Source organism: Felis catus, chromosome C2 (genome assembly GCF_018350175.1).
Source record: "Felis catus isolate Fca126 chromosome C2, F.catus_Fca126_mat1.0, whole genome shotgun sequence".
Lineage (NCBI taxonomy): Eukaryota > Metazoa > Chordata > Mammalia > Carnivora > Felidae > Felis > Felis catus.
The window spans coordinates 449,371-475,165 of NC_058376.1; the positions used below are offsets into that span (position 1 = coordinate 449,371).

A 25,795-nucleotide genomic window follows, 5' to 3' on the forward strand; every position below is an offset into this window, starting at 1 on the left:
GCAGAAGGAACATGTAGTATTTACTGTGTATTCATTTGTTAAGCTGCGTGTACACTTTATGTACTTTCTACTTCTCTGCGCACATGCTATATGTCACAGTTTAAAACAAGTATGAAAATGGGTATTTAAGGGTGAGTTTTATGGACCCCACCAGAGACCATTTTTCCAGGCCCTGCCTATGATCTAGATTTCTCCTGCAATAACACAGATTAAAAACCAAACTTGCTCACTGCCTAATGTGGACTGAGTCCCACTAGAATCAAACGTCTAAAATACAGGCTTTAGGGGTGCCTCACCAGCTCGGCTGGTAAAGCATGTGACTCTTGATCTCAGGGTTCTGAGTTCAAGCCCGACACTGGGCGTGGAGCCTACCTAAAAAAACCTATTTATAATACAGACTTTTAACACAACACTTTAAAACTAATCAGTTCAGTATCTAATAAATTTCCTCCCAAATACCAAAACAAAACAAACGTAAGGAATTAATTCAACACATGTGGAATTCACGTCAGGCCCTGTGGCAGAAAACGGGACCACGGGAGAGATGAGGGCCAGGCCCAGGAAACACGCCTCGACAACAAGGCGGCAGGTGAGTGAGGGAGGTCACACGTGACAGCTATCCTCAACGCACAACAGGCAACTTTCTCTCTTCAACATGGGGCAAAAAAAGATCAGAGGTCCCAAGGAAGGGAGAGGTGGGCTCGGTCAGAAGGGTCCCCAGAGAGACTTCCACACCGGGGCAGCGCCAAGGGAGCAGGGCCTGCAGGGGAAGCTCTGAAGCCCGCTTTCCTTGCTTCGAGTTTCTACACTTCACGAGACAGGACCCTTCAGAGACCGAGTCCCCTCTCTGGTCTGGATTTCTACAACAGGGTGAAAGCCCCTCAGGAGCAACACGCTTTAACAGAGAAACCTGAAGAATACCTCCGTGATGACCTGAGGCTGTTCCGGATGGTCGCCGTCTGTGTTCCGCTGTGGCTGCGCCGAAGCCCCCATCCTCTCTCCATCCGAGTCCTCCGGCTGAGAGGGGAAGGGCCAGAGAAGAGCATTTATAGCAACGTCCAGAGCTGCGACCTCAGCCTTCTGGCCAGTGCCCACACCAGCTCCAGCCCCACTCGTTCACGGCATGCTTTCCTCCAGAAACAATTCTCAATCCCTAAACATTTTTTATGCGACTCGTTTCCCTAATGATGCTGCTGTCCTTCCTAATGAATTTTGCTTCAAGTTATTTCACTGTGCGAGTGATGTCTAAATTATTAAATGTTTAGTTTCTCAATAAATTCTACTCTTTCAGACACATGCACATTTTCTATGCTCGTATTTTTATGTAAGTTCAAATATTTCATCCTCATGATTTTCCATTTTTAGATAAATTTTTCCTTAATAATTTGTAATAAATTCCTCAATATTTTTAAAAAGAGTATTTTATCATCTCAAACCTGAGTTTAAAGTTTCCCAATGAATTATCCCTGATGTTTTTTTGGCCCATAAATTCACAGTAATTCTGGGCTTTTAATCTGCTGTGCAAAATGAATTGATAATGACTGTCTGCAAAAAAGTTAGGTGATGTCCAAAGAAAATCTATGTTTGAAATATGAAATCAAAATACCTGTAAGTCTCTCTCATGCCTTTGTCATTAACCACAGCATCACCTTAACTCTGGGTACATTACGGGGGTCTGCTGGACCCAACATGACTGTCATTTCTTCTTTAAGCAGTTATAACTATTTGAAGGGGCTGATATTTCATAAATTTTCTCTTTTGGGTCTTCAAAAACACACACACAAAAGTTACTTACTTCTTTAAGAAACAGAGTAAAACATTTCATTTTGCCATTACTATGTGGGCCCACTAGTTCCCGTGTAGTGTCTAAGACCCAAGACGGACCTGAGCAGTCTTGTTTTCATCTATCATGGCACCATGTCATCATCCTAAGAATTATTTCATCAGACTCAGCAGTTTTTCCAACTGTGCCAAGAACCACCAAAACAATGAGAAAACAGGAGAAAGGGAGGCGCCCGGAGGATGAGGAAACAGTGCGGTGAAATCACCATCTTGCAGTATTTTTACTCACTGCAGAGACTCGCTGCAACCTGTCTTCAACACGATAGCCAAGAACTTTTTGTTTTCCTCCCAAAATGGCAACGAGAAGAAAGCCAACAGGACAGACTTTCATAATCATTAGATGAATTAAAAGATGAATGCTGAGAGAGAACAGCACTTGAGGCCAAGGATGACGGCAAAATTGACAGTAAAAATGAAGTCTCAGATTACAAGTCTTCACATACAATATTCAGTCAAGTTTCTCAAAATCAGGAATCAGTGAACAGAACGTTTTTTTAAATTTATTTATTTTTGAGAGAGAGAGACAGAGAGCATGAATACAAGCAGAGGAAGGGCAGAGGGGGAGGGGCAGAGGGAGAGGGAGAGGGAGAGAAAGAATCCCAAGCAAGCTCTGCACTCAGTACGGAGCTCGTGCGGGGCTCGAACTCATGAACAGTGAGATCATGACCTGAGTTGAAATCAAGAGTCTACACCCAACCCAATGAGAGCCACCAAGGCACCTCTAATGTGTAGAACAACATTTCTAAGAAGAAAGAGGAAGCATGATAGTCTCATCCAGCATCACTCACAAGAAGGCTCCAACTCACAATATTTTGCATCAAGAACCTCCATCATCCCACTTGCTAAGAGCATATCAATATTCTTTAATTTTTATTTCTACGTGACAAAATTTACTTGATATAAAGAGGTATGGGGCCCCTGGGTGGCTCAGTCAGTTGAGCGTCCAACTGTGGCTCAGGTCATGATCTCAAGGTTCAGGAGTTCAAGCCCCACATAGGGCTCTACGCTGACAGCTCAGAGCCTGGAGCCGCTTCGGATTCTGTGCCTCCCCCTCTCTGTCCCTCTCCTGCTCGCACTCTGTTTCTCTCTCTCAAATTAAAAATAAAAAACATTTTAAAAATTTTAAAAAGAGGTATCAAAATTTTTAATATCATTTTAACTTACTGCTTTATTCTTACTCCGGTAAGTTATTTATAAAATGACTTACACAAAAAGTAAAGCATGGGACCCAGACGATAAGTGATGATGACTTTTTTTTCCGGTAGTGCCCAAACAGGAGTTGGAAGAGCTGTAGAGCCATACTTGCTAACCCTTCTACAGCCCTGCTTAAAATGTGCAGTACAGGGGCACCTGGAGGCTCAGCTGGTTAAGCGTCCGACTCTCAGTTTTGGCTCGGGTCATGCTCTCACCGTTGTGGGCTCGAGCCCCTCGTTGGGCTCTGCGCTCACAGCCGCAGAGCCTGCTTGGGATTCTCGGTCTCCCTCTCTCTCTGACCCTCCCCCGCTGTCTCTCGCTCTCAAAAATAAACATTAAAAAAAAGAATCTTCAGTACAAGTTTTTGTAAAGGTAATTTTCCTCTGACATTTTTGACCTCCAAGCAATCTTTGGATGGTTCTTTTACAAGAAATGGCCTGTACTTAACTTTGTTCCTGACGCATAGCTGAGGTCAAAGACCGCTTTCTGCCACTTCTCCGCTAACTGCCAGAACGGAGATGACCGTTGCACTGATTAAAGTAAAATGTCTTTTCACGGCGCACGTCACTTAAACTGTGAGGGAAGATGGCTAGATCCTGAACACCAACCATAAAGTCTTTTTGCAATTCTATCGTTGCTTCTAACCCCCTGAAAAACTCAAATCTTTAAGTTGCTTACAAACATGCGTTATTGACATACTCTTAGAATTTAATACGTGCCTGTGTTTTCTGCTCAGATCAGCAATTTACTTTCTTTACCCTAAGACTGCAGAATCTTCACCTGAAAGAGTATAGCAAAATTATGATATAGGAACTTTACGAATTAATTTTTCTTACAGAATTTTCATGGTATATTGTTTTTTCAATTGTCTATCTCCAATTCCTTTAGTCTTTTGGTCTTAAAACTAAAACACTGAACATAAAAAACAGCTTCCACACTAAGTTGCAGAATACTGCACTAAGCTGCTTCTACACTAACCTGCAGAATACGATTTCACCCAGCTTGGCAGGTTTCATTACACAACAAACCCACCCACACCCCACCGCTGGAGGGTGGCCCTAACTCAGCAGTGGACACCACAAGGAAAACCACCAAGTGACAACTGGGCATTTTCCACCTCCAGGATTGCTTTACCTGTCAGTTCTTTTCTATGTCTAAAGACCATTAAAGTAACAAATGTATCAATTACGCTTTTAAACCAAATGAAGTGGGGGGGGGGGGGGGGACCTGGGTGGCTCAGTCCATCAAGAGTCCCGTCTCTTTTTTTTTTTTTTAATTTTTTTTTCAACGTTTATTTATTTTTGGGACAGAGAGAGACAGAGCATGAATGGGGGAGGGGGCAGAGAGAGGGAGACACAGAATCGAAAACAGGCTCCAGGCTCTGAGCCATTAGCCCAGAGCCTGACGCGGGGCTCGAACTCACGGACCACGAGATCGTGACTTGGCTGAAGTCGGACGCTTAACCGACTGCGCCACCCAGGTGCCCCAAGAGTCCTGCCTCTTGATTCAGCTCAGGTCATGATCTCAGGTTTGTGAGTTCAAGCCCTGTATCAGGCTCCACGCTGACAGCACAGAGCCTGCTTGGGATTCTCTCTCTCTCTCTCTCTCTCTCTCTCTCTGCTCCTCCCCTGCTCATGCTCTCTCTCTAAATAAATAAAACTTAAAAAAAAAAAAACTAAGCAACTTATTGTATGTTTAAAAACATTACTATTTCTCACACACACATTTCATCTCACCGTATGGTATTCAATAAGCTCATTAAAAACCCATAAAAGTGAAACTTCTAAAAATTTCCAAATGGGCAAAATAAAACAAAAACACTTAATCATGTTCAAAGAACAACTATGACATAAAGGCTCTACAAGGACTCATACTCTGCTGACACAGACACAGCTGCAAGGAAGGCCTTGTGCCTATAAGGTGTTCTGCTAGGTCGGAAGAACATGTGACTGTTGATCTCAGGGTTGTGAGTTCAAGCCCCACACTGGGTGTAGAGATTACTTAAAAATAAAATCTTAAAAAAAAAGAAAAGAAATCTAATTAATTCCTCAGCAGATAGGAAGAAAATAATGATGGCTTCATCTTATACATGCTACTTTTTTTTTTTTTTTAAGATTTTAAGTAATCTCTATACCCAACATGGGGCTCAAACTCATAACTCTTGAGATCAAGAGTCATGTGCCCTACTGACTGAGCTAGCCAGATGCCCCTAACAGGCCACTTTTTTTTTTTAACCTATGCACATGAAAATTTTTAAGAATGTAATTAAGTAATTTGTCCTGAAAAATAATAAAAAATTGAAAAGTTGTGAGTGAAGGTAAAGTCACACCACAGAAAAATGAATAGGCTTGACTATATATACATTTTAAAGCCTGGGAATCAATGGTCTACATATCTTTCTCAAGAAGTTAGAAAACCAAGAAAATCAAAACCAAACATAAAATAAGAAACTACACATAATAAGAGCAGAAATCAAAGAAACATAAATATGTTACATAAAAGAACAAAGACTATAGTTAACTTTTTATAAAAATAGTAAGCATTAACTTGTGGCAAGGCCAACAAAGGCACAAATACTCACCTTTAAAAAATGAAAGGGGTGCCTGGGTGGCTCAGTCAGTTAAGCATCTGACTTCGGCTCAGGTCATGATCTCGCAGTTTGTGAGTTCGAGCCCCATGTTGGGCTTTGTGCTGTCATGACAGTTCAGAGCCTGGAGCCTGCTTCAGATTCTATGTCTCCCTCTCTCTCTACCCCTCCCCCGCTCACGCGCTCGTGCGCTCTCTCTCTCTCTCTCTCTCTCTCTCTCTCTCTCTGTCTCTAAAAAAATAAACATCAACAAAAAATTTTTAGTAAAAAAATAAACAAAAATGAAAAGGGTCATCAATACTGATGCCACAGACACTGAAAACATTCCTATGAAAAACTTAATGCCAAAAATTGGAAGATTAGATGAAAGAACAAATTCTGGGAAAAAGCATTAGTGAATAGTTTGATAACTATCAAATAAATGGACTCTGTAATTCAAAGCTTTCCCACAAACAAAACCTCAGTTCCCAAAGTCTTCACCATCTTACACAAACTCATTCACAGAGCAAAGGAGACCTCTTGGCTCCTTGGATAAGGCCAGCACAACCTCAAGACTACAAGTACAGGTCACTCTGTCACAAAAATATATGCTTCCTTTGTATCAACTGAGATGATCATATGACTTTTCTCGGAGTCTGTTAATGAACTGCACTAATTTCTTTGAACGTTTGACCAATCTTGCACAACACTAAAATACACTCCACTCCACACCCACCCAAACTGTTAAAATAGAGAGGAAAAAGACAGTCAATACAAATCACAGATGCTATGGAACAAGTAAAACTTACACATGTCACTACCGAAAATATAAACTGAACAATTGTTTTAAACACAGCTCAACATATGCATGTTGAACAAATACATGTATAATGACCCAACAATTAAGTAACTAATTATAGTCTCAATAGAAACATCTGCACATGTACACCAAGAGACTTGTCTAAGAATGGGTGTAGTAAATGCCAAGTAACTGTAGAATAGACAAACAAATGGAAGCACATTCATATAATGAAATACCACACAATAACGAAGATGAATAAACGATAGTGTTTAACATGAATAAACCTCATAAACAAGACACTGGATAAAAAAGATCCAGACTCAAGATATGCATACTAGATTATTCCATTAAAAGTTCAAAAACCTGGGGCACCTCGGTGGCTCAGTTGGTTAAGCATCTGACTTTGGCTCAGGTCATGATCTCCTGGTTCATGGGTTCGAGCCCTGTGTCGGGCTCTGTGCTGACAGCTCGGAGCCTGGAGCCTGCTTCGGATTCTGTATCTCCCTCTCTCTCTCTCTCTGCTCTCCCCCCACTCATGCTCTGTCTCTCTCTCAAAAATAAATAAACATTTAAAAAAAAAAAAAGTTCAAAAACCTGGTGCACCTGGCTGGCTCGGTTGTTTAAGCATCCAACTTCGGCTCAGGTCATGATCTCAAGGTTCGCAGGTTCGAGTCCCGCATTGGGCTCTGTGCTGTTAGCTCGGAGCCTGGAGCCTGCTTCTGATTCTGTGTCTCTCTCCCTCTCTCTCTTTGCCCCTCCCCCGCATGCACTCTGTCTCTCAAAAATAAATAAACATAAAAAAAAAAAAAAACAGCAGTCCCATTGGATGAGGACCCATTCTAATGATCTCATTTTAAAAAATAATAATTAATTAGTTAATTCAAAAATCAGCAAAACTAAACTATAGTTCTAAAAGTCAAAGTACTCAATACACAAAAAGTAACTTGAGATGAATCATAAACCCAGAAAGCAAAACCATAAGGCTTCAGGAAGACATAGGAAAGTACATGATCTCAGAGCTAGAAGAAATTTTTTGGATAGGACACAAAAAGCACTAACCATAGGAAAAACTGATAAATTCAACTTCAACAAAGCAAGCAAAACTGAGGAAAAACATTCACAGTACATATACCTAACATATGACAGACATGAAGAATATTAAGAATTCCTACAAATCAACAATGAAAACATTTTTTTTAAGTCAAATGCTTACCAAAACCAAAACAGCAAAGTCCAGACATGTAACAACATAACACTGACAATGCCTGGCATCCAATCAAAAATTATTAAACATACCAAAAGGTGAGAAATGTGACCCATAACCAAGAGAAAATCAGTCCAATGGAAATATACCCGAAAAGGACAGAGAGGACAGAATTAGCAGACAGGGACATTAAAATAGCTGTTATATTAATACCTAGTATTTAAAGGAAAATACAAACGCAATGAAGAATGATATAAAAAATACAAAATACCCGAAACAAAAGAAATTCACTTAATTCTAGATTAACAGAATAGACATTGCAAAGAAAAGATCAGCGAACTTGATCTAGCAATAGAAGTGATCTAAAATGAAGAACACGGGGTGCCCGGGAGGCTCAGTTGGTTAAGCGTCTGACTTCAGCTCAGATTATGATCTTGCAGTTCATGGGTTCAGGCCCCGTGTCAGGCTCTGTGCTGACAACTCAGAGCCTGGAGCTGCTTCGGATTCTGTGTCTCCCTCTCTCTCTGCCCCTCCCCCGCTCGAGCTCTCTGTCTCCCAAAAATGAGTAAACATTAAAAAAATATTAAAAAAAATAAAATGAAGAACAAAAAGGTGGAGACTGGAAAAAAATGTTTTAATAAGTAAATAAAGCAAAGTCTAAATGACCCATAGGATAACCTTAAACAATTTGCAATATATAGATTTGAAATCACAAAGGGGGAGGGATGGGAAGCAACAAAAAGTATTTGAAAAATTGAACAAAAATTTTCTGAATTTGGTGAAAACTAAACCAAAGTTTCATAAAGATCAACATATCCCAGGCGGTAGAAACACAAAGGAAACCACCCTAGGCACAGCATAATGAAAGAATTTGAAACCAGAGATAAAAACAAAAGTTTTAAAAGTACCCCCAAAAAATTAAAAGGAAAAAAAGACTCTACAGAGGGGCGCATGGATAGCTTGGTTGGTTACGAGTCTGACTCCTGATTTTGGCTCAGGTCACGATCTCACGGCTCCTGGGATCGAGCCCCAAGTGAGGCTGTGCGCTGACAGCATGGAGCCTGCTTGGGATTCTCTCTCTCTCCTTCTCTCTCTCTCTGCCCCTCCCCTCCCTCATGCGCTCCTGCTCTCGCTCTTTCTCCCAAAATAAATAAACATAAAAGAAAAAAGTTCTACAGAAAGAGGAATGAAGAATGACAGCAGATACCTTCAGAAACTATATGGGCCCATCGACCACGGTGCTGCAAAAAGAACACTGTCAACTTCAAATTCTATATCCAGTAAAGATTTCTTTCAAATATGAAGGCAAAACAAAGTCAGTTTCAGACAAACAAAAAAGCCAAGAGAATTCATCGGCAGACCTGCACTACAAAAAATTTGTTGAAAGGAAGCTCTTCAGACTGAAGGAAAAATGATACATGATGCAAAACTGGGTCTATACCAACAAACCGAAGCCCTGGGATTGGCAAGTATGTTGGTAAACATAAAAAAGTACCACTTCTTGCTTCTAAAAAGATAATAGACTTAATGTTTATTCATTTTTGAGAAGAGAGCACGAGCAGGGGAGGGGTAGAAAGAGAGGGAGACATGGAATCGGAAGCAGCCTCCAGGCCCCGAGCTGTCAGCGCAGCTGTCAGACAGATCCCACAATGCAGGATTGAACCCACGAACTGTGAAATCATGACCTGAGCCAAAGGTGGATGCTTAACTGACTGAGCCACCCAGGCGCCCCGACAACAGACTTTTTTAAAAAAAAACGAGAAACATCACTACATACTGCTACGGCGTGACTGCCAAGATATGATAAGTGAAAAAAACAAGATACAGAAATGTAAAGTATCCTGCTACTAAAGAAGCAGATAGTGAGAAATATATGCACATGTTTGCTTCTATTTTTAAAAATGTAATAACAGGGGCACCTAAGTGGCTCAGTCAGTTAAGCATCTGACTTCACTTCAACTCAGGTCATGATCTAACGTTCGTAAGATCAAGCCCCACGTTGGGCTCCGCACTGACAGCATGGAGCCTGCTTGAGGTTCTCTCCTTCTTTGTCCCTCCTCCGCTTTGTCTCAAAATAAACAAACTAAACAAACAAACAAACAACCACACACAGACACAAATGAAAAAAGGGGAGCCTGGGTGGCTCAGTCAGTTGAGCATCTGACTCTTGATTTTGGCCCAGGTCATGATCTCAGGGTCACGGGATCGAGCCCTGTGTTGAAATCCCTCTCAACATGGAGCCTGCTTAAGACTCACTCTCCCTCTCCCTCTGCCCCTCCTCCGTGCACTAGCTCGCATTCTCTGTCTCTTTAACGATAACAACAAATTGAAAACAAAAAATCCCTAAAACATGAAGAGAAAATAAAACAAACGAATACAAATATATTTAAGTTTCTGGCTTAAACTATTTCAAGTGATTTTAAAACAAAGTAATTTGACTGCACATCACTGTGGAAAATACCTAAAGGACAAAAATGAGTGCAAAGAAATCGTAATTAGTAATAATGTTATTATAAAACTAGAAAGAGAAAGAAAGCCAAGAGAGTAATGATGTTAATGTCAGGAACATACATTTTTAATGTTAAAGAGAAATTTCAAACTTAAGTAGAAACTCTGTAATCATAAACTATGAACTCTGTAATCATACACTACTCTGTAACTCATAAACTATAAAACAAAACCTAACTATTCACTGACATGACCTTGAAACAATAAAACCCCTAACGTCTAGATCATGTTTCTGAACACTACTTCCCACTACAGGAGCCAGGAGTCATGGGAAACGCCTGGCTCCAGGCCTGGGGCAAGAAATGCACCAGCTGACCGGCAACACTTTTTCCAAAAGCAAGGAAGCCATCATAGTGACTGTGGAGGGTCAAACTAAAGATGCTCTCCCTTGTCAAAGATGGGAAAATCTGAGCAGCACGCTAACAGACACAAGACTTGCTCTTGACAAATTGTTAAACATAAGTGAATTTACAGTGAGGCTCAAGAAAGCCAGTCCAATGGCCATATGTGGAAAAGTGTAGCACAGCAACATGAGTAACTTAAAAGGAAAGAGTGATGCCTTTACCCTGCTTTCCAATCCAAGCCGGGCACCAGGGTAACCAGATAACTGATAAAGGAAAGTTCTCATGCAATGTTACATACAATTAATAAGGAAGGAGGGGCAGAACTGAAATAGCAGTATTTTGTGCTCACTGGTGAAATAACAGTTCTCGCCAACAATCCACGTGGGCTACTGAAACCTGAGATAAAAAGCCCACGAGGACCTCTGAAGTAGACAAGCGTGCAGATTGGGCCTCAAGCCACTGGTGACCACAACACAAGAGACTACCAGCTCTAATTCCTATTACAAAAATTTATGCAAAAAATGCATTTTTTCTTAACTATTACATGCAATCAAATAAGCAGAATAAAGAATGAAGTCATGGATGTAAGAACTAAGGCAGAAGCCAGGGAGCCCACATACCCTTGAGAGCAGCAGAGAGCTCTGATGCCCACCCAGCAAGGGGGCTCATCCCGCAGCGCCCACTTCCTTGTGAGGGGATAACCAGAGTCCCTACCTCACAGCCTGGCTTACAACACGTACAACCATTTCTGGCACAAATTTTAAAAACAAATAAACATTAGTCATTATAATTCTAAGTAAAAATGTAATTGCTTCCATCTCTTATTATTAAAAAAAAAACCCACACAACACAAAAAAATAAAAAACTAACGCCTAATCATACAGGTCACTGCCAGGTAGCCTAGGAAGTAAAAAACAGAAAATAACATGAACCTTGTGCAAAATAATGCATAAATCTCTCGGTTTCCTTTTACAGATCTGGCATTCTGAAATGCCCTATCAATTGTGTAACTCGATCCATTACTGACCAGGCATGCATAAATAAAGCACCCAGCACCTTCTTTTTTTTTTTTTTTTTTTTTTTTTTTAAATGTTTTTATTTTTGAGACAAAGAGAGACAGAGCATGAGCAGGAGAGGGGCAGAGAGAGAGGGAGACACAGAATCCGAAGCAGGCTCCAGACTCTGCGCTGTAGCACAGAGCCCGCCGTGGGGCTCGAACTCACGGACTGTGAGATTGTGACCTGAGCTAGTTGGACGCTTAACCGACTGAGCCACCCAGGCGCCCCTGGCACTTTCTAACCCAGGCCCATAGTCAGATGGTCACAAAATGCAACTCTGTTTCTCTATTAGACTGAGCTGAGCACAATGAGGAAAGCCAATCTCTGGAAGTCTGACTTCAAACTCCAGGCGGAAAGACTTGAGCCCCACTGCTCCCCCAAGCACCCCAAACGGTTGAGGTAACTCAGAATAAACTGAACTGCCCTACATTAAGAAAACTAGGTCACAGCAATCAGTGCCTCCACTAAAAATGGAATGAAGCTACAGACAGAGGGCTTCGGGACCCTGACCAGGAGGACCCGGCAGGGCTGCCCAGAGAACCACAACCCCACCCTCGGCCACTGCACGGGAGCCCAAGAAGCCAACGGCCAGCGCAGCTCGCCTCCTGCTTTTCTGACCCAGCGCTCTGCAGACTCAACCCCACCCCTGGCTCCCTGGCGAGAGGAGGGAAAGGCATCCGCTCAGACACATCAAAATGAACCCTCGATGCAAGAGGTAATGCCTAGCCTTGGAACTTGACATTAACCAGGACATTTCCCTTGAAGCAGACAAGAGGTTGGCAAACTAACAGTGACCCCGCTGGCAGGGAATGCCAGGACACAGAGCTGGCCGAGCCTGAAGCTTCCCCACCTCCAGGCCACGTCCATCCACGACGTCTTGCTCGTTCAGAAGCTCTTCCTCCAGCTTGAGCCTGAGCCTCTGAATTTCAACCTGACCCTGATCCACAGGCAAATATATTCTGTCCTTTAAAAGAAAAGGTAATTCTTTTTTTTATACTCTAAGAACACAAAGGTCCACGCACTCCATTCCTGCCACCGCACCAATCAGACTTCAACAGCCTTTCCCTAAATATGACCTTCAGATTTATCACGCTGTCCCTCCTATTACAGTTGCCTATTATGGACTGACGGTGTCCCGCAAATTCCTGTGTTGAAGCTCAACACCCCCTTGTGACAGCAGGGCCTCGAAAGAGGTGATTAAGGTTAAATAAGGTCACAGGGTGGGCCTGGTCCAGCAGGACTGGGGTCCTTCTAAGAAGAGGAAGGGACACCAGTGTTCTCTGTCAGGTGAGGATGCGTGGAGAAGGCAGCAGGCTCCAGGCTCCAAGCTGTCAGCACAGAGCCCAATGCGAGGCTTGAACTCACGAACCATGAGATCATGACCTGAGCTGAAATCAAGAGTCAGATGCTTCACATTAAATCAGACTCATTATTTTTTTAGCCTTAAGAGCCAAGGGAATTTGCCTACTCGGATTTGGACTTGCTGGGGATCCATCACCCTTCGTTGTTTCCTATTTCTCCCTTCTGGAGTGGGGCTGTCTATCCCATCCCTGTTCTACCACTGTGGTTGGGAAGCATGTAACTTTGGTTTCACAACCTCACGGTGGGAGAGAAATTTGGCCCCAGGAGGAACCCTACCTCAAGTCTTACCCATATCTGATTTAGATGATATCTAGATGAGAAAGAATGCTGGAATGAGTAACGATCTCTGGGGCTGTAGGGATGGGGTGAATGTATTTTGAATGCAAGAAAGATGAATTGGGGAACCAAAGGAGAGAATGTTATGGACTGAAGTATATCCCCTAAAACTCTCATGTGGAAGCCCTAATGCCTATTGTCACTGTATCTGAAGACAGGGCTTTTAAAGAGATAACAGGATGGGACTAAAATCCAATAGGACTACTGTCCTTTGAGAAGGAGACCAGAGAATACTGCTTTCCTGCCCTTTCCCCACACAGGAGACCATGTGAGGACACAGCAAGAAGGCAGTCATGCACAAGTCAAGCAGAGAGGCTTCGCCAGAACCCAAACCTGACAGCACTTGATCTCAGACGTCCTGCTTCCAGAACTGAGAGTCTGTTGTTTAAGCCACTCAGTCTGCAGTGTTCTGACAGCTTGAGTGACTCACACCCTGCCTTTCAATTTCCCCTACCTTTTCCCTCCACTTCTTCCAGCTGACTTCTCTCTCCTGCCCCCCATCCAGCCCCAGACCCCAGGGGCTCTCACCTTCATTCCAACTCACACGCCAAACGCGGCAGAGCTGTGTGAGCTCACCAGGAGAGAGTGAGACACCTAGCTCCAGCCACCTGCCATCCTCGGCGGTTCAATCCCAGCATGTAAGTACACAGCCCCAGAATCCTTAATCCTCACTCCCGTGGGAAACCCCTTTACCAACGGGAGTACTGTTTATACACAGTGCCTTCTGCCTTCAGTCCTCCAAACTCCACTCACCCCCAAAGCTACTCAGGTCAGCACCTTTCCCTCACCCCCTTCCCTGAGGTTGTTCTGTCCATGGGTAATACAGTTAGGGCCTTGTTCAAGTCTGCGTTCCATCCTGGGATCCCTCATTCTCCAGATGGCTTTTTTTTTTTTAATTTACATACAAATATATTTTGATGTTTTATTTTTTTTTTTTTTTTTTTTTTTTTTTTTTTTTTAAATTTTTTTTTCAACGTTTTTTATTTATTTTTGGGACAGAGAGAGACAGAGCATGAACGGGGGAGGGGCAGAGAGAGAGGGAGACACAGAATCGGAAACAGGCTCCAGGCTCCGAGCCATCAGCCCAGAGCCTGACGCGGGGCTCGAACTCACGGACCGGGAGATCGTGACCTGGCTGAAGTCGGAGGCTTAACCGACTGCGCCACCCAGGCGCCCCTATTTTGATGTTTTAAAATTTACATGATGATGAGGTGTCTGAGTGGTTCAGTGAGTTGAGAACCTGACTCTTGATTTCAGCTCAAGTCATGATCCCAGGGTCGTGGGATCAAGCCCTCCACGCTCATTGTGGAGCCTGCTTAAGATTCTCTCTCTCCCCCTCTGCCCCTCTTCCCACTTGCGCACTCTCTCCCTAATAACATAACATAAAATTTACACGATCACACAGGGCAGTTTCACTGCCCTAAAAGATCCCTGCTTCACCAACTCTCCCTCCACCAACTTCTGGCATCCACTCATCTGTTTACAATCTGCACAGTTTTACCTTTTCCAGAATGCTACACAAACAAAACCACACAGTGTGCAGCCTGTCAGACTGGCTTCTTTTAACTCAATAATAGACATTTAAGGTCTCTCCATGTCTCTGTAGGTCCTGAATGCTCATTCCTTTGTATTTCTGAATTTGAGCTGCTGATAGGAATGCAAAATGGCAGGACCACTCTCTGGAAGACAATTTTTGGCAGATTTTTAAAAGGTTAAATTGGGGTGCCCGGGTGGCTCAGTCAGTTGAGTGTCCGACTCTTGGTTTCAGCTCAGGTCATGATCTCAAGTTTGTGAGATTGAGCCCCATGTCAGGCTCTGTGCTGACAGCCCAGAGCCTGCTTGGTATTCTCTCTCCCCCTCCACTCCCCAACCCCGCCTCCACTTGCATGCGTGCACGCACTCTCTCAAAATAAATAAAATTCAGAAAAAAAAAAAAAAAAAAAAAAAAAAAAAAAAAAAAAAAAAAAAAAAAAAGGTAAATACTTGCCTACCACAGGGTCCAACCATACCACTCCTAGATAGGAATGAGGTGGTAGGGAAGAGGAAGTAATGAACTTGAATATGGCTCTGATTTTTAGAATCTTAGTAATGCTTCCCTTACTCAAAAAAAAAAAAAAAAAATTAAATAAAATCAACCTGGACGTAAGAAGAACCAAAATAGAAGACAAACAATAAAACAAAACCATGTTATAAATGAATAACTATAATGAAAAAATTTAAAAAAATATATTTAAAAAATTAACTTATACAACTTTGGAATGCTAAACAACAAACTTTGGGATAATAAAGACAAAAAGAACTAGCATTGAACAACAAGGGTTTGTTTAAACTGCACAGGTCCATGTACCCACAGACTTTTTTCAATAAACACAGGGTGGGCGGCACTGTAAATGTATCTTCTCTTCCTTGTGACTTTAACATTTTTTTCCCAAGCTGACTTTATTATAAGAATACTATATATGATACAGAAAATACACAAAATATTTGTTGACTGTTTTATTATGTCATCATTAAGGCTTCCAGTCCACACTAGGCTATTAGTAGTCACGTTTTGGGAAGTCAAAAGTTATAGGCCGATTTTCATCTGTGTGAGGGGTCAGTGCCCCTAACCCCCATGTTGCTAAAGGGTCAACTATATATTCAAATATCCCACTCTAGTTAGTAAATCTGTTTTTCACAGTAGTGAGGATTAGCAATCCTCAAACTAACGTGCATATATTTAAAGATTGAGGAAGTAAGTAAATATATTGTAGCTAAGATACTTTCACTATTGGTAAAAGAAATCAAGATTAAGAAGAGGGAAAAAGCTAGAATGAACCCTGTGACGTTGGTTAGGAATTGAAAATACTAAAGTAAATTCATGATTTTTATTATACATACAGATTGACAAAGAAATAAATATAGAAGTGTACACATACAGGTATTTATCACCTAGCTCTGTTGAAATAGCCCAGAAGCCAAAGACACCCCAACAGCAATAAGCACAACTATCACCCAGATGTTGGTTTCTAAACATCATTCTCCACTAAAAGAAACCAGAGCTCCTTGAAGAAATATCTGATTACAGGGCTGCTGACAGGGAAAGGATAAAACAACCCTGGAAAATCTTGGTGCCAGAATGTAAGGAATTAAGGTGCCAGAAACAATGAGGACATGGTAGAAGGACAGGTACCAATTCAAAGGCACTCCCAATGGCCAATCTATGTATTTCAGCAACAAAATAAACACTGACATGGTTGATATGATAGATTAAAACCCGAAGAATAAAAATCCCTGGGCACCTGGCTCAGTCAGTAGAGCATGCAACTCTTGATCTTGGGGTCATGAGTTCGAGCCCTATGTTGGATGTAGAGTTTACTTAAAAAAGAAAAAAAGAAAAAGAAAAATCCCTATGTCCATACTGATATAGTGAATAAATAAATACACACTGGAGGGAAGTGACAGCTCCTCCTTGCAGCAGAATGTCAATTAATACATAGAGATAGAACGATGGAAACAAAGTCATCATGTGGCCAACACCACTACAATAAGTGCTGCAAGCAAGAATCACCTATGGGAGCTAAAATTAGTGGAGCAAAGCATGATGAGAAAAGGGGGTTTGCAGGGTCTCTAAGTATCTCCACACAATATACTTATGAACTCCAAAGTTAAAAATAGTATTTTTCTATCAAGAGAAACCTGGCAGGTCTCACCTTAACTAAGTGATCAAAATTGGCATTACCTATAGGGAGACACGTCAAATACCAATACCAAGTGCACTGAGCAGGGAATATCACCACTTCTACAATGTTCTGGCCAAAATTCACAACATGATTTTAATCAGCAGGAAACATCAAACAAACCCAAACTGACAGGCATTCTACCAAACGACTAGCTAGGACTCTTCAAAGACGTCCAACTTATAAAAGACTGGACCACACTAAAGCAGCATGGGCAGTGAGATGCAACACAGAATCCTGGACCAGAGAAAGGGCATTAGTGGGACAGTGGAGGAGATCTGAATGAGCTTTATTAATTAGCTCACAGCATTGTTCCAGTGTTAATAGGAACTAATTGTAATAATCGTCCTGAAAATACCAGATGTTGACATTCATTTCAAGAAGCTAGGTGAAGGGTATCTACAAACTCTAGGCTAATCTTTGCGAAGTTTTTTTTGTAAGTTGGAGATTATTTCAAAATGAAAAGCTAAAATACATAAAACATTTAATATAAGATAAAAAGACTTCCTGGCGCCTGGGTGGCTCAGCCAGTTAAGCGTCTCTTGATTTCAGCTCAGGTCATGATCTCACGACCATGGGATCGAACCCCAAATCGGGCTCCACGCTGAGGATGGAGACTGCTTAGGATTCTCTCTCTCTGCCTCTGTCCCTCTCCCCTGCTTGCATGGATAAAAAAAAGTGTATTTAAAAAGTTTTTTTAAATGTGTATTTACTCAGCGACAGAGAGAGCACCCATGTTCATGGGGGTGGGGGCAGAGAGAGAATCCCAAGCAGGCTCCTCACTCAGCGCACAGCCCAACATGGAGCCCCATCTCACAACCATGAGATCATGACCTGAGCCAAAATCAAGAGTTGGACGCTCAACCGACTGAGCCACCAACGTGTGCCCCCTGCCAAAAAAAATGTTTACTATAAAAAGACTCCTCTGACTTGCAAGTAAGAATAAAAGTAATAGCTGTTAACTATAAATTACAAGCTTTTCTCCTCAAGGAGCCTAGGAGAAAACACACAGAGAAAAGGCACTGGGAGTCAACTCTCAGTCCTCCCAATGTGGCTTTTACTCACGCAGCTGTGATGGAGACAGGGCTGCTGAGAGCTGCCGCCCAGTCCTGAGACCAGCACAGAGGATGGCGGTGAACTTCAGGCCCACACTGGCGGAGGCATGAGCTGGGCTCAGGCTGGCCCAAAGGCTGGGCTCCCAGAGTGCTGGCCTGCTGCTCCCCAGACGAGGGAGTACAATAGCTACGTCTTTCAAATTCTCAAAAGAAGAGTTCCAGATGTGTCGGTAGAATATAAGAGACTTTACAGGCTGGAATTCCACTTTTCCAACAAAGCAGGCGAGACACGCTGTGAGTTTTCGTCAAATGCTGCCCTCAGCCACCAGTATGCCAGCTCATTCTAGCAAACACCCAAACCTACACCTGCTCTGTTGCACACAAAATCACAAATCAAAGCCCCTCAATGATAATGCACAGAAAAAGTCACAAGGAGAGCCCAACTACAGGTGATTAAGGGGCCACGCGGGCCCAGCATTCTCAGTGTGCACATCCACTAGTGGGCCACACGCACCCCTGTAGTTCACAGGGCCTCAAGCAGAGGATGGTGGTGCCTCCTCCAGCAAGATGCCCTTTCTGCACCACCTTCACCCATTCCCTCTTCATCCCAAGTTCAGAAAGGAAACGAAAAAAAGCAGTAAGTAGATGAAGGAATATTATGGTTTAAGTGTGCAAAGAAATCCCTGTCAAAAAGGCTGATACACAGAGCCACACCAGAGGAACTCACACTTCTAAGACTTCCATTACCAAAGCAAGAACCTATACTGACACGTGCCTTCAAACAATCCCTAATCATAAAACATAAAACATTTACTAGGAGTAAAAACACAAAAATATACTCCCCTTGTGTAAAAGGGAAACTCTCTCCCCACCTTTGATAGGCAAAAACAGACCAAAGTCATGCCGCAACAACTAGAAGCTAAGCAAGATGTTAATGCACAGTGCTGAGTAAACCTACCGGAGCTGCTCCTGCCCCATCAGGGGTGTCGCTGCACGATGTGTTTTTGCAAACGTCCCCTCTTCCCAGGAGTCCACCATCTTCGGTGGCTACCGGGCTCTCCTCCTGGACAGGCGCATCGACAGCCGGGCCCTTCCTCTTCGCCGTCTTTTTCTTCGGATGCGCACAGTCACCTTTTGTTTTTCTCTGTCGGAAGTGAGCAAGCTGCGCAAAAACGTAGAAAAGTAGTAAAGACAAAGGTAACCAAGAAAAAAGTAACAGAACCACAAAGCCAATGAGCTGGTGGGGAACATGAGGCTCTGGGGCTGGCTCAGTGTGCTCAGCCAAACCTGGCCAGACCCACGTCAACCAACAGATCCCTGTCCCACAAACTCTGCCTTCATTAATATCTGCGATGCTAGCATTTAAGTTCAGAATTCTTTTCAGAGTCTAATAATGAGGACTGTTAATTATGCCTATATACAGACAGAAAAAAGCAATACAGCCAACTGGCAGAATAGCTTTCCTAGCCCCTGGAAGTTTACAGAGAAATGGGATTCAAAAAAAAACAACACATCTATTTAAAAGACTGATAGCTTAATCAAGGCATGCTTAAGGTTTAAAACTACACAAACGCTAAATCTCTTTTTGCCCCCATTTTCCCCCAATCGAGAAAATATATAGCCTGGCCAAAACTTCCTAGCCACAGATTCTGAGACAAGGTACAGAAATAGCAAAAAATTAATTAAGCCAGGTCAATCTAAGATCCTCCTTTATGGAATCAGATGTTCTATTTTTCACGACACAGCTCACCAATGCACCAGGGACCTCCACAGAATGTCACCCATCAGAAGGCACAACCTAGCTGTTCAGTCCTTCAAACTGAAGGGTTTCAGACTCTGTTCACACGTCTCCCACTAACACCTTATTCAAAGGTATGAGACCTAACATCACTCTTTCATATGGGGGCATCGGCTCCTTCAAATGACAACTGCGCTCATAAAAGCAAATGCATTTAACAAACATTTGCATAAGTGTAACAGAAAAGCACACTTTCACAGACGCAGAAAAATTACATAAGGTCCCTTACGTGAGAAAAACCTTGTCTCCAGGACAGTCAGCCTTCCAAACCAGCCCCATGTTCATCATTTTATGCCTTGCTCCATCAACTCTGGCTGTCCTCAGGTTCCCTCCTGCATCACCATCCTTGACTCTAGCCTGGGGTCTCCCAACAAGAGGTGCCCATTTCCTCCTGCAACGAGGTGATCCTTCCTCATCTCCCTCAACACTCCTTCAAACACATTTATGCATGCTTACAAACCATGACTAGCGCCGGGAAAATGCACATCAAATATTAAACTCTGCCTCATTTTCATCTCCTGGCTCACGTACATGCCTGGGCGCCAGCACATCCCTCTTCAAACACCACTCACAAGTTTCCTCTCCCAAGAAGCCTGAATGAGGCCACTCTGTCCTCTGCCTGTCACCTTGCCGTTAGATGCTGCTACCCCATCACTGTCTCACATCAGTTACTATGTGTTCTGAATGGCCTCTTTAATGCAGCGGCCCTGTGGTTCCCTCAAAAGAAGAAACTAACACTGAATATTTCCTACTAGCTGGTCCATATGAAATTCCCAATGTCTGGCCACATCTGGCCCCAAACACAACAACTTACCATGGCTCCACCTACCGATCAGGTAACATTGCACAGACTCTCATTCATCCCTTGACAGAGTGGGTAGGTAACCTCCTCCACAGCTGGGGAAGGGCAGGGAGTCACAGCCAGTGTCTGCTTGCTCCACTCTGCCTCTACAGCCAGGGTCTTTTCAGCTTACAGTTTAATCCCCACAATGCACCCCCCAAAACAGCGAGTACCAGTTTTATGTGAAAACTGGGGCAGAAACAAGGCGATAAAAAGCATCCCTGGAGACAAGTGACTCTAGGACCAGAGTGAGCTCCCCAGGGCATCCACAACCTAGGAATGCAATACATCCCAGGATATTCTGTCCAGGTGTCTGGAGATTACCTAGGAAGCCCAGCATGAGGGACCGGCTCCAGCAGAGCCCCTCAACCCTCACCTGCTCAAAACGTCCACTTGGGCCCCAAACAGCAACTGGGCCAGAACAAGCATTTCTGGACCCCAGGGAATATTAGACAGGTCGGCAAAAGATATTCTGTAATATATACATGTGTTCCTAGACTGCCACTCGGAAGACTTTTCTTTTGAAGATTAAAAAAAAAGGTGAATAATTCCCAGTAAAACGAAAATCTGCAAGTAGTTTTAAACAGATGGAGGTGAATGAGCCCTAGGGAGAGCGTCTATGACGCCCACGAATGCAGGTGAGTCACAGGCCCTCTTAGTCCTCCAAGAACCCTGAGTTCTGGTGAGGTGGAGCCGCGGCAGGTGCAGGTGTGCACAGGTGAGCAGATGTACAGGTGAGCGGATGTACAGGTGCGGGACGTGCTGGCTGTCCATGACAACGAGGACGCGCGCTGCGGGGGCACTGCCGCCCCCCTCATTACCAGCCCGTCCTTCACGTTCTACTGGGATCGGAATGTTGGCGGGCGGTCAGGGACCGCGCGTTCCTAGGCCACCAGCATCCACCGGGGTGCCACGGACACTGGCCGAGACTCCACGGCGACTCGAAGGGCTGCAGCGCCAGCTCCTCGGGAAAGGCGGGAGGGCGCGGCCAGGCCCCCCCCCCCCTCGCTCGCGGACGCAGCCCCGCGATTCCCGGCATGCCCCGCGCCCGGACCCCGCGCACGCCCCCGTCCCACCCCGCAACTCCCCAGCCGGTGATTGGCTGCGACCTCGACAGGGGCGGGGCCGGGCAGAGGGCGGCGGATTCAATATGGCGGCGGCCAGGAGGCGACTTCTAGTCGAGCCGGCGGGAAGGGCAAGACTTTGGCGGTGTTCCCCGCCTGACCGCAACCGCTCCTAGTAGGAAACAACAGCGGTCACCGGAACCTTCCCCTAGAAACCCGAGCTGGGACAGCGGGAGGAGGAAGAGGCGCTATCGTTTACCTTCGCTCTCCCGGCCTCCACCTTTCTTCGCCGCTGCTCTTGCTCATCTTCATCCATCTCTCTCCCGGGGGCTCCTCGCGGAGCCCAAGAGGTGACGGGGTCAACACGCCGCCGCCTTCACTCTATTTACACTCCCTCCCCCTTGTCTGGGCTGCCCTCCCCCCGCAACAACTGTCACGCAGACGTGGGTCTGGCGCCGCCCCCGAGTGTGCGCCGTCTGCCCCGCTGCCAATCAGAGGGCTGCGTTCTTGCCCTCGCGCACGCGCAATCAAAGCCTTGCGGCCCGGACGGAGCTCCGCCCATGTCGACCTCTGGCCTCCCACTGGCGCGTTGTCAATAGCACCTCCCAGCAGGACCAATGGCGGAGCGTAGAGGCCTCGGAACGCTCTGTGGTTGGTCGGTTTTAAAGGGGTCTAGCTGTCCAATGGGTGGGCGGCGAGCGCAGGCGCGGGGACCAGTTGGGGCGCGCGCACCTGTTGTACACGGGGCTGCACTAGCGAGTCGAAAGGCTTCTAGGCGAGTGTGGCTGTCAGCCTTTGTCCTTGGTCGTGTTAGTGGGGCGTTAGACTTGGCCGTTAGGAAGTTTAGGCCGGCCCCACAGCCCCTCCTTTGAGGGGGCTGAGAGGCCGCCCACAGGCGTGTTCCCCGGGAGCTACTCGGTGAGCGCCAGGGAGTCCGGGAGGCCGCGACTTCGCGGGCTGAACGGCTGGTCTCGGGGCTGCGGTTGGCGTCACACGTCTCGTCCGCACTGCCCGTCCTAGAGCCCCCTCACTTTCAGCCAGGTCCTCGGTCCTCAGGGGTGGGAGCCCGGGTCACCTTGCCCTTCGCCTCCCGGGACGCTGTTTCTGTTCGTTTCCCAGTCGCAGACCGCCAGCCAGACCACTTGGATTTCATTGCTCTGCGTCCCTCCCCCGTCGTATGACTTCACTTCTCTCTGTTGCCTGTTGGTGCCTGGGAATCCGGGCCACGGCGTCCAGCGTTGCAGGGACAGAAGGCACTGGGAGTGGTGCCACTTCCGGACCTGTATTTTTCTCACTGGGGACACAGTACCGTATCGAGGGCTCTGATTTAATGCGTCTACCGCCAGCTTGCAGCTTCTGGGTAGTGCAGCATAGGATTTGATCAGTGGGACAAATCTGGCACCTCTGCCACGAAGCAGCCCCCTGGATCAGAGTATTAGGAGGGACCCCGTGGTGGAGAGAGGGACAGGCTGAGATCCTGAAGCGCAGGAAAGGCTAACTTATGCATGTTTATTCCTGTTAGGACAGTCTCTGGAACCCCAGCATAGAAGGGGCTCCCTAGGGCCAACTTGCCAAGTGGTCTTTAGTCTCCTTGAGAAACTTTTGGTGAAGATGTGATTTTAAGTGATACTGTAATTGTACCCAATTCCAGATCACCAGAAAAAGAGCTGGTTCAGTGAAAATCAAAAACAGTCAAGGGGAAAATGATTAAGGCTTGGAAGCGTGTGGGTAAATCATTTCAAGTGTATTGTAAACAGTCATTAAAAAGGAATCTTGTACTTCCTGCTCAATTTTGCTGTGAACCTAAAACTGCTCTAAAAAATAAAGTCTGAAAAATAAGTAAAAATAAATAAAAAATAAAGTCTGTTAAAAATTTAAAAGAAAAAAAAGGAGTATAACTTTGGTTATGAATTCATGGTCTGTGGGAATCCAAAGTCTCATGAGATCATTGTTCCTTAGCTTCAAACTTCACTTGAACCTGTTTGTCCAGTTAAGGAAACAATGCAAGGTTTTTGTTCCTAGCCCACAATTTAACAATCAAATGCTGTTGGTGTAATCAAGCTCACTGGAAGCTGATAAACTAGTTGACGATAATCCAAAGCATCTCCCTGCACCCTGTAGCATAACTGCACCAAGCGGTGATCCTGTTTGCCTCAAGGGGCTTGACATCCCCGGTCTCGCTTTAACCTTATCACTGTTGGAATATCCCATTTACAGTTAAAAGGAAGATGAAAGCATAGTGCCCCCCTCTCCCACCGCTATGAGTCTGTAAATAGAACAGCAGCACCACGTTTCGTTTCGGTGGCAGGATTAGGAAACTGTAGAACTCAGGCAGATGACAAGGACAAGATGGGAGTCCCAAATGCCTCTGCTACAGATGTGAGCCGTTGGGGAGTCAGGTAGGATGACACTACTTCAAGTGACCTGCCACTAGAGAGAGAGTGGCACAAAAAGCAAGATTGGGGTGGATGGCCTTGTTGTGGGCGATGTTGCAGTAGACATGTAGATTTCTGGGTTCCTTCTGTTCTGCTCACCTGTTCCCACACCTTGGACGGGGTTTGTGTGCCGGCTGTGCGCTCCCTGCTTGCTGTCTTCTCTGACTGAATCAGGGTAGCAGCAATGCCCTTCATCAAGACGCGGTAATGACAATCTTGCTGACACAAACTCATCTTTCACCCTCAGTGAGAATGTGTGATTGTAAGCAACCACAACTTAGACAAATCTCCCTCAGAGAGTGCTGGAAGCTCAACCACCAAAAAGCATTTCTCCTCCTGAGTCAGACCACAGCCCTTCAGTAAGTGGAGCTTCCATTCTTAGCTTGTAGAATTGAGTGGTGTGAGCAAAAATGAGTGGGAGTGAGTGGGCTCATAAGACCAGGGGTCAAGCAGGCAACACCAGCCAAACACAGGGTCAGACTTTCCTAGAGCAATTACAGCCCCAGATCTACGCCCGGATCTCTCAACCTTTACATGTTGCAATGGATTTAAAACTCAATGGGGCACTTGTCCACAGTTTTCCCACACTGGTTTGGTCATTGGTTTTCAATCTATGTTCCCTAGAACCCCAGGATCATTTCCATGGTCATTCTACACTATATTAATGCTGGACCTGAGTCTCAATTTATTTTTGACAATTAAAAAGCTGTGCATATAAATTATGTAGATACTCACCCCCAAGGAGGGAAACAACCCTCACTCCTTAAGTGTGAACTGTGCATGTGACTTCCTCCCACAGAGGACAGTGTGGGAAGGGAGAGAAAAATAGTAACTGGGGAGTGGAGAAACCTAACAAACATACCTCTGCCAGGTGATCAAGGTCAAAATCAACAGTGATAAGTCAAGGTGACCACAGGCACCCTGGATGTGATGTGATGATGATGGCACTTTATCTCTGTGGTCTTCCTCCCATCAACCCAAACCCCAGTCCAATCATGAGAAAACATACAAACCCCACAAGTAGAGGACACCCTACAAAATGCCTTGACAAGTGCTCCTCAAAACTGTCAAGGTCATCAAAAGCAAGAGGAGTCTAAGGGGACATGCTGACAAATGTCATATGATGTCTTGAAATAGAGAAGGGATGTCAGGCAAAAAAAAAAAAAAATACGGAAATCAAAGGAAGAATGGACCATAGTTAATGTATCGGTCTAGGTTCATTGATTGTAGTAAAGGGTAACAAACCAATATAAATAAAGTAACCTTTGTTATAAAGGATAACAAACCAATATAAGATGTTAATAATAGGGGAAGCCATATGTGAGAATGCTATTTACCATCTTCTTGATTTTTCTGTAAATCTAAGTTTTAAATGACTTTAAATAAGTAACTTTAGTTTTTTAAAAACAATTTAAGGGACGTTCAGCCAGATTTTTGCCATCTGATACAAGCTGCATTGAGGAGGGGGGCTGTAAGTGTGCCGATACTCCACTCTCACCCCAGCCCCAGATCGCTATCACGGGCTCCAATAGCAAATCTGTTATGTCCACTTCATTAGCCGGGTGGATTAATTTGCAAATCTGAGAAGTAAAACCCATACAAATGAAGGGCTGCTTGTATCAGTTTTGTGCCCTGCCTTCTGTGTGAAGGATCATTTATAAAAGGCT

The 25,795-nt window shown here is 44.5% G+C and overlaps 1 protein-coding gene across 13 annotated transcripts in view; it reads right to left on the reverse strand.

Annotated features, from left to right (window-relative positions):
• Positions 1–22,154, reverse strand: part of PCNT (pericentrin) — a 132,804-nt gene extending 110,650 nt beyond the window's left edge. For 8 of the 13 annotated variants that reach the window (XM_045036468.1, XM_045036465.1, XM_045036475.1 and 5 more), the window contains exons 1-3: positions 21,953–22,154; positions 18,949–19,152; positions 922–1,017 (exon numbers count right to left, since the gene is read on the reverse strand). In XM_045036468.1, the coding sequence (XP_044892403.1) occupies positions 922–1,017; positions 18,949–19,152; positions 21,953–22,009 (357 nt within the window). In that variant the 5' untranslated portion in view covers positions 22,010–22,154. Of the gene's footprint in view, positions 1–921; positions 1,018–3,755; positions 3,817–5,617; positions 5,656–18,948; positions 19,153–21,005; positions 21,410–21,450; positions 21,626–21,952 lie in introns of those variants that run through there. The other 5 variants (XM_045036474.1, XM_045036472.1, XM_045036470.1 and 2 more) reach the window with 4 other exon arrangements.
• Between the last annotated feature and the right edge of the window lie 3,641 nt (positions 22,155–25,795).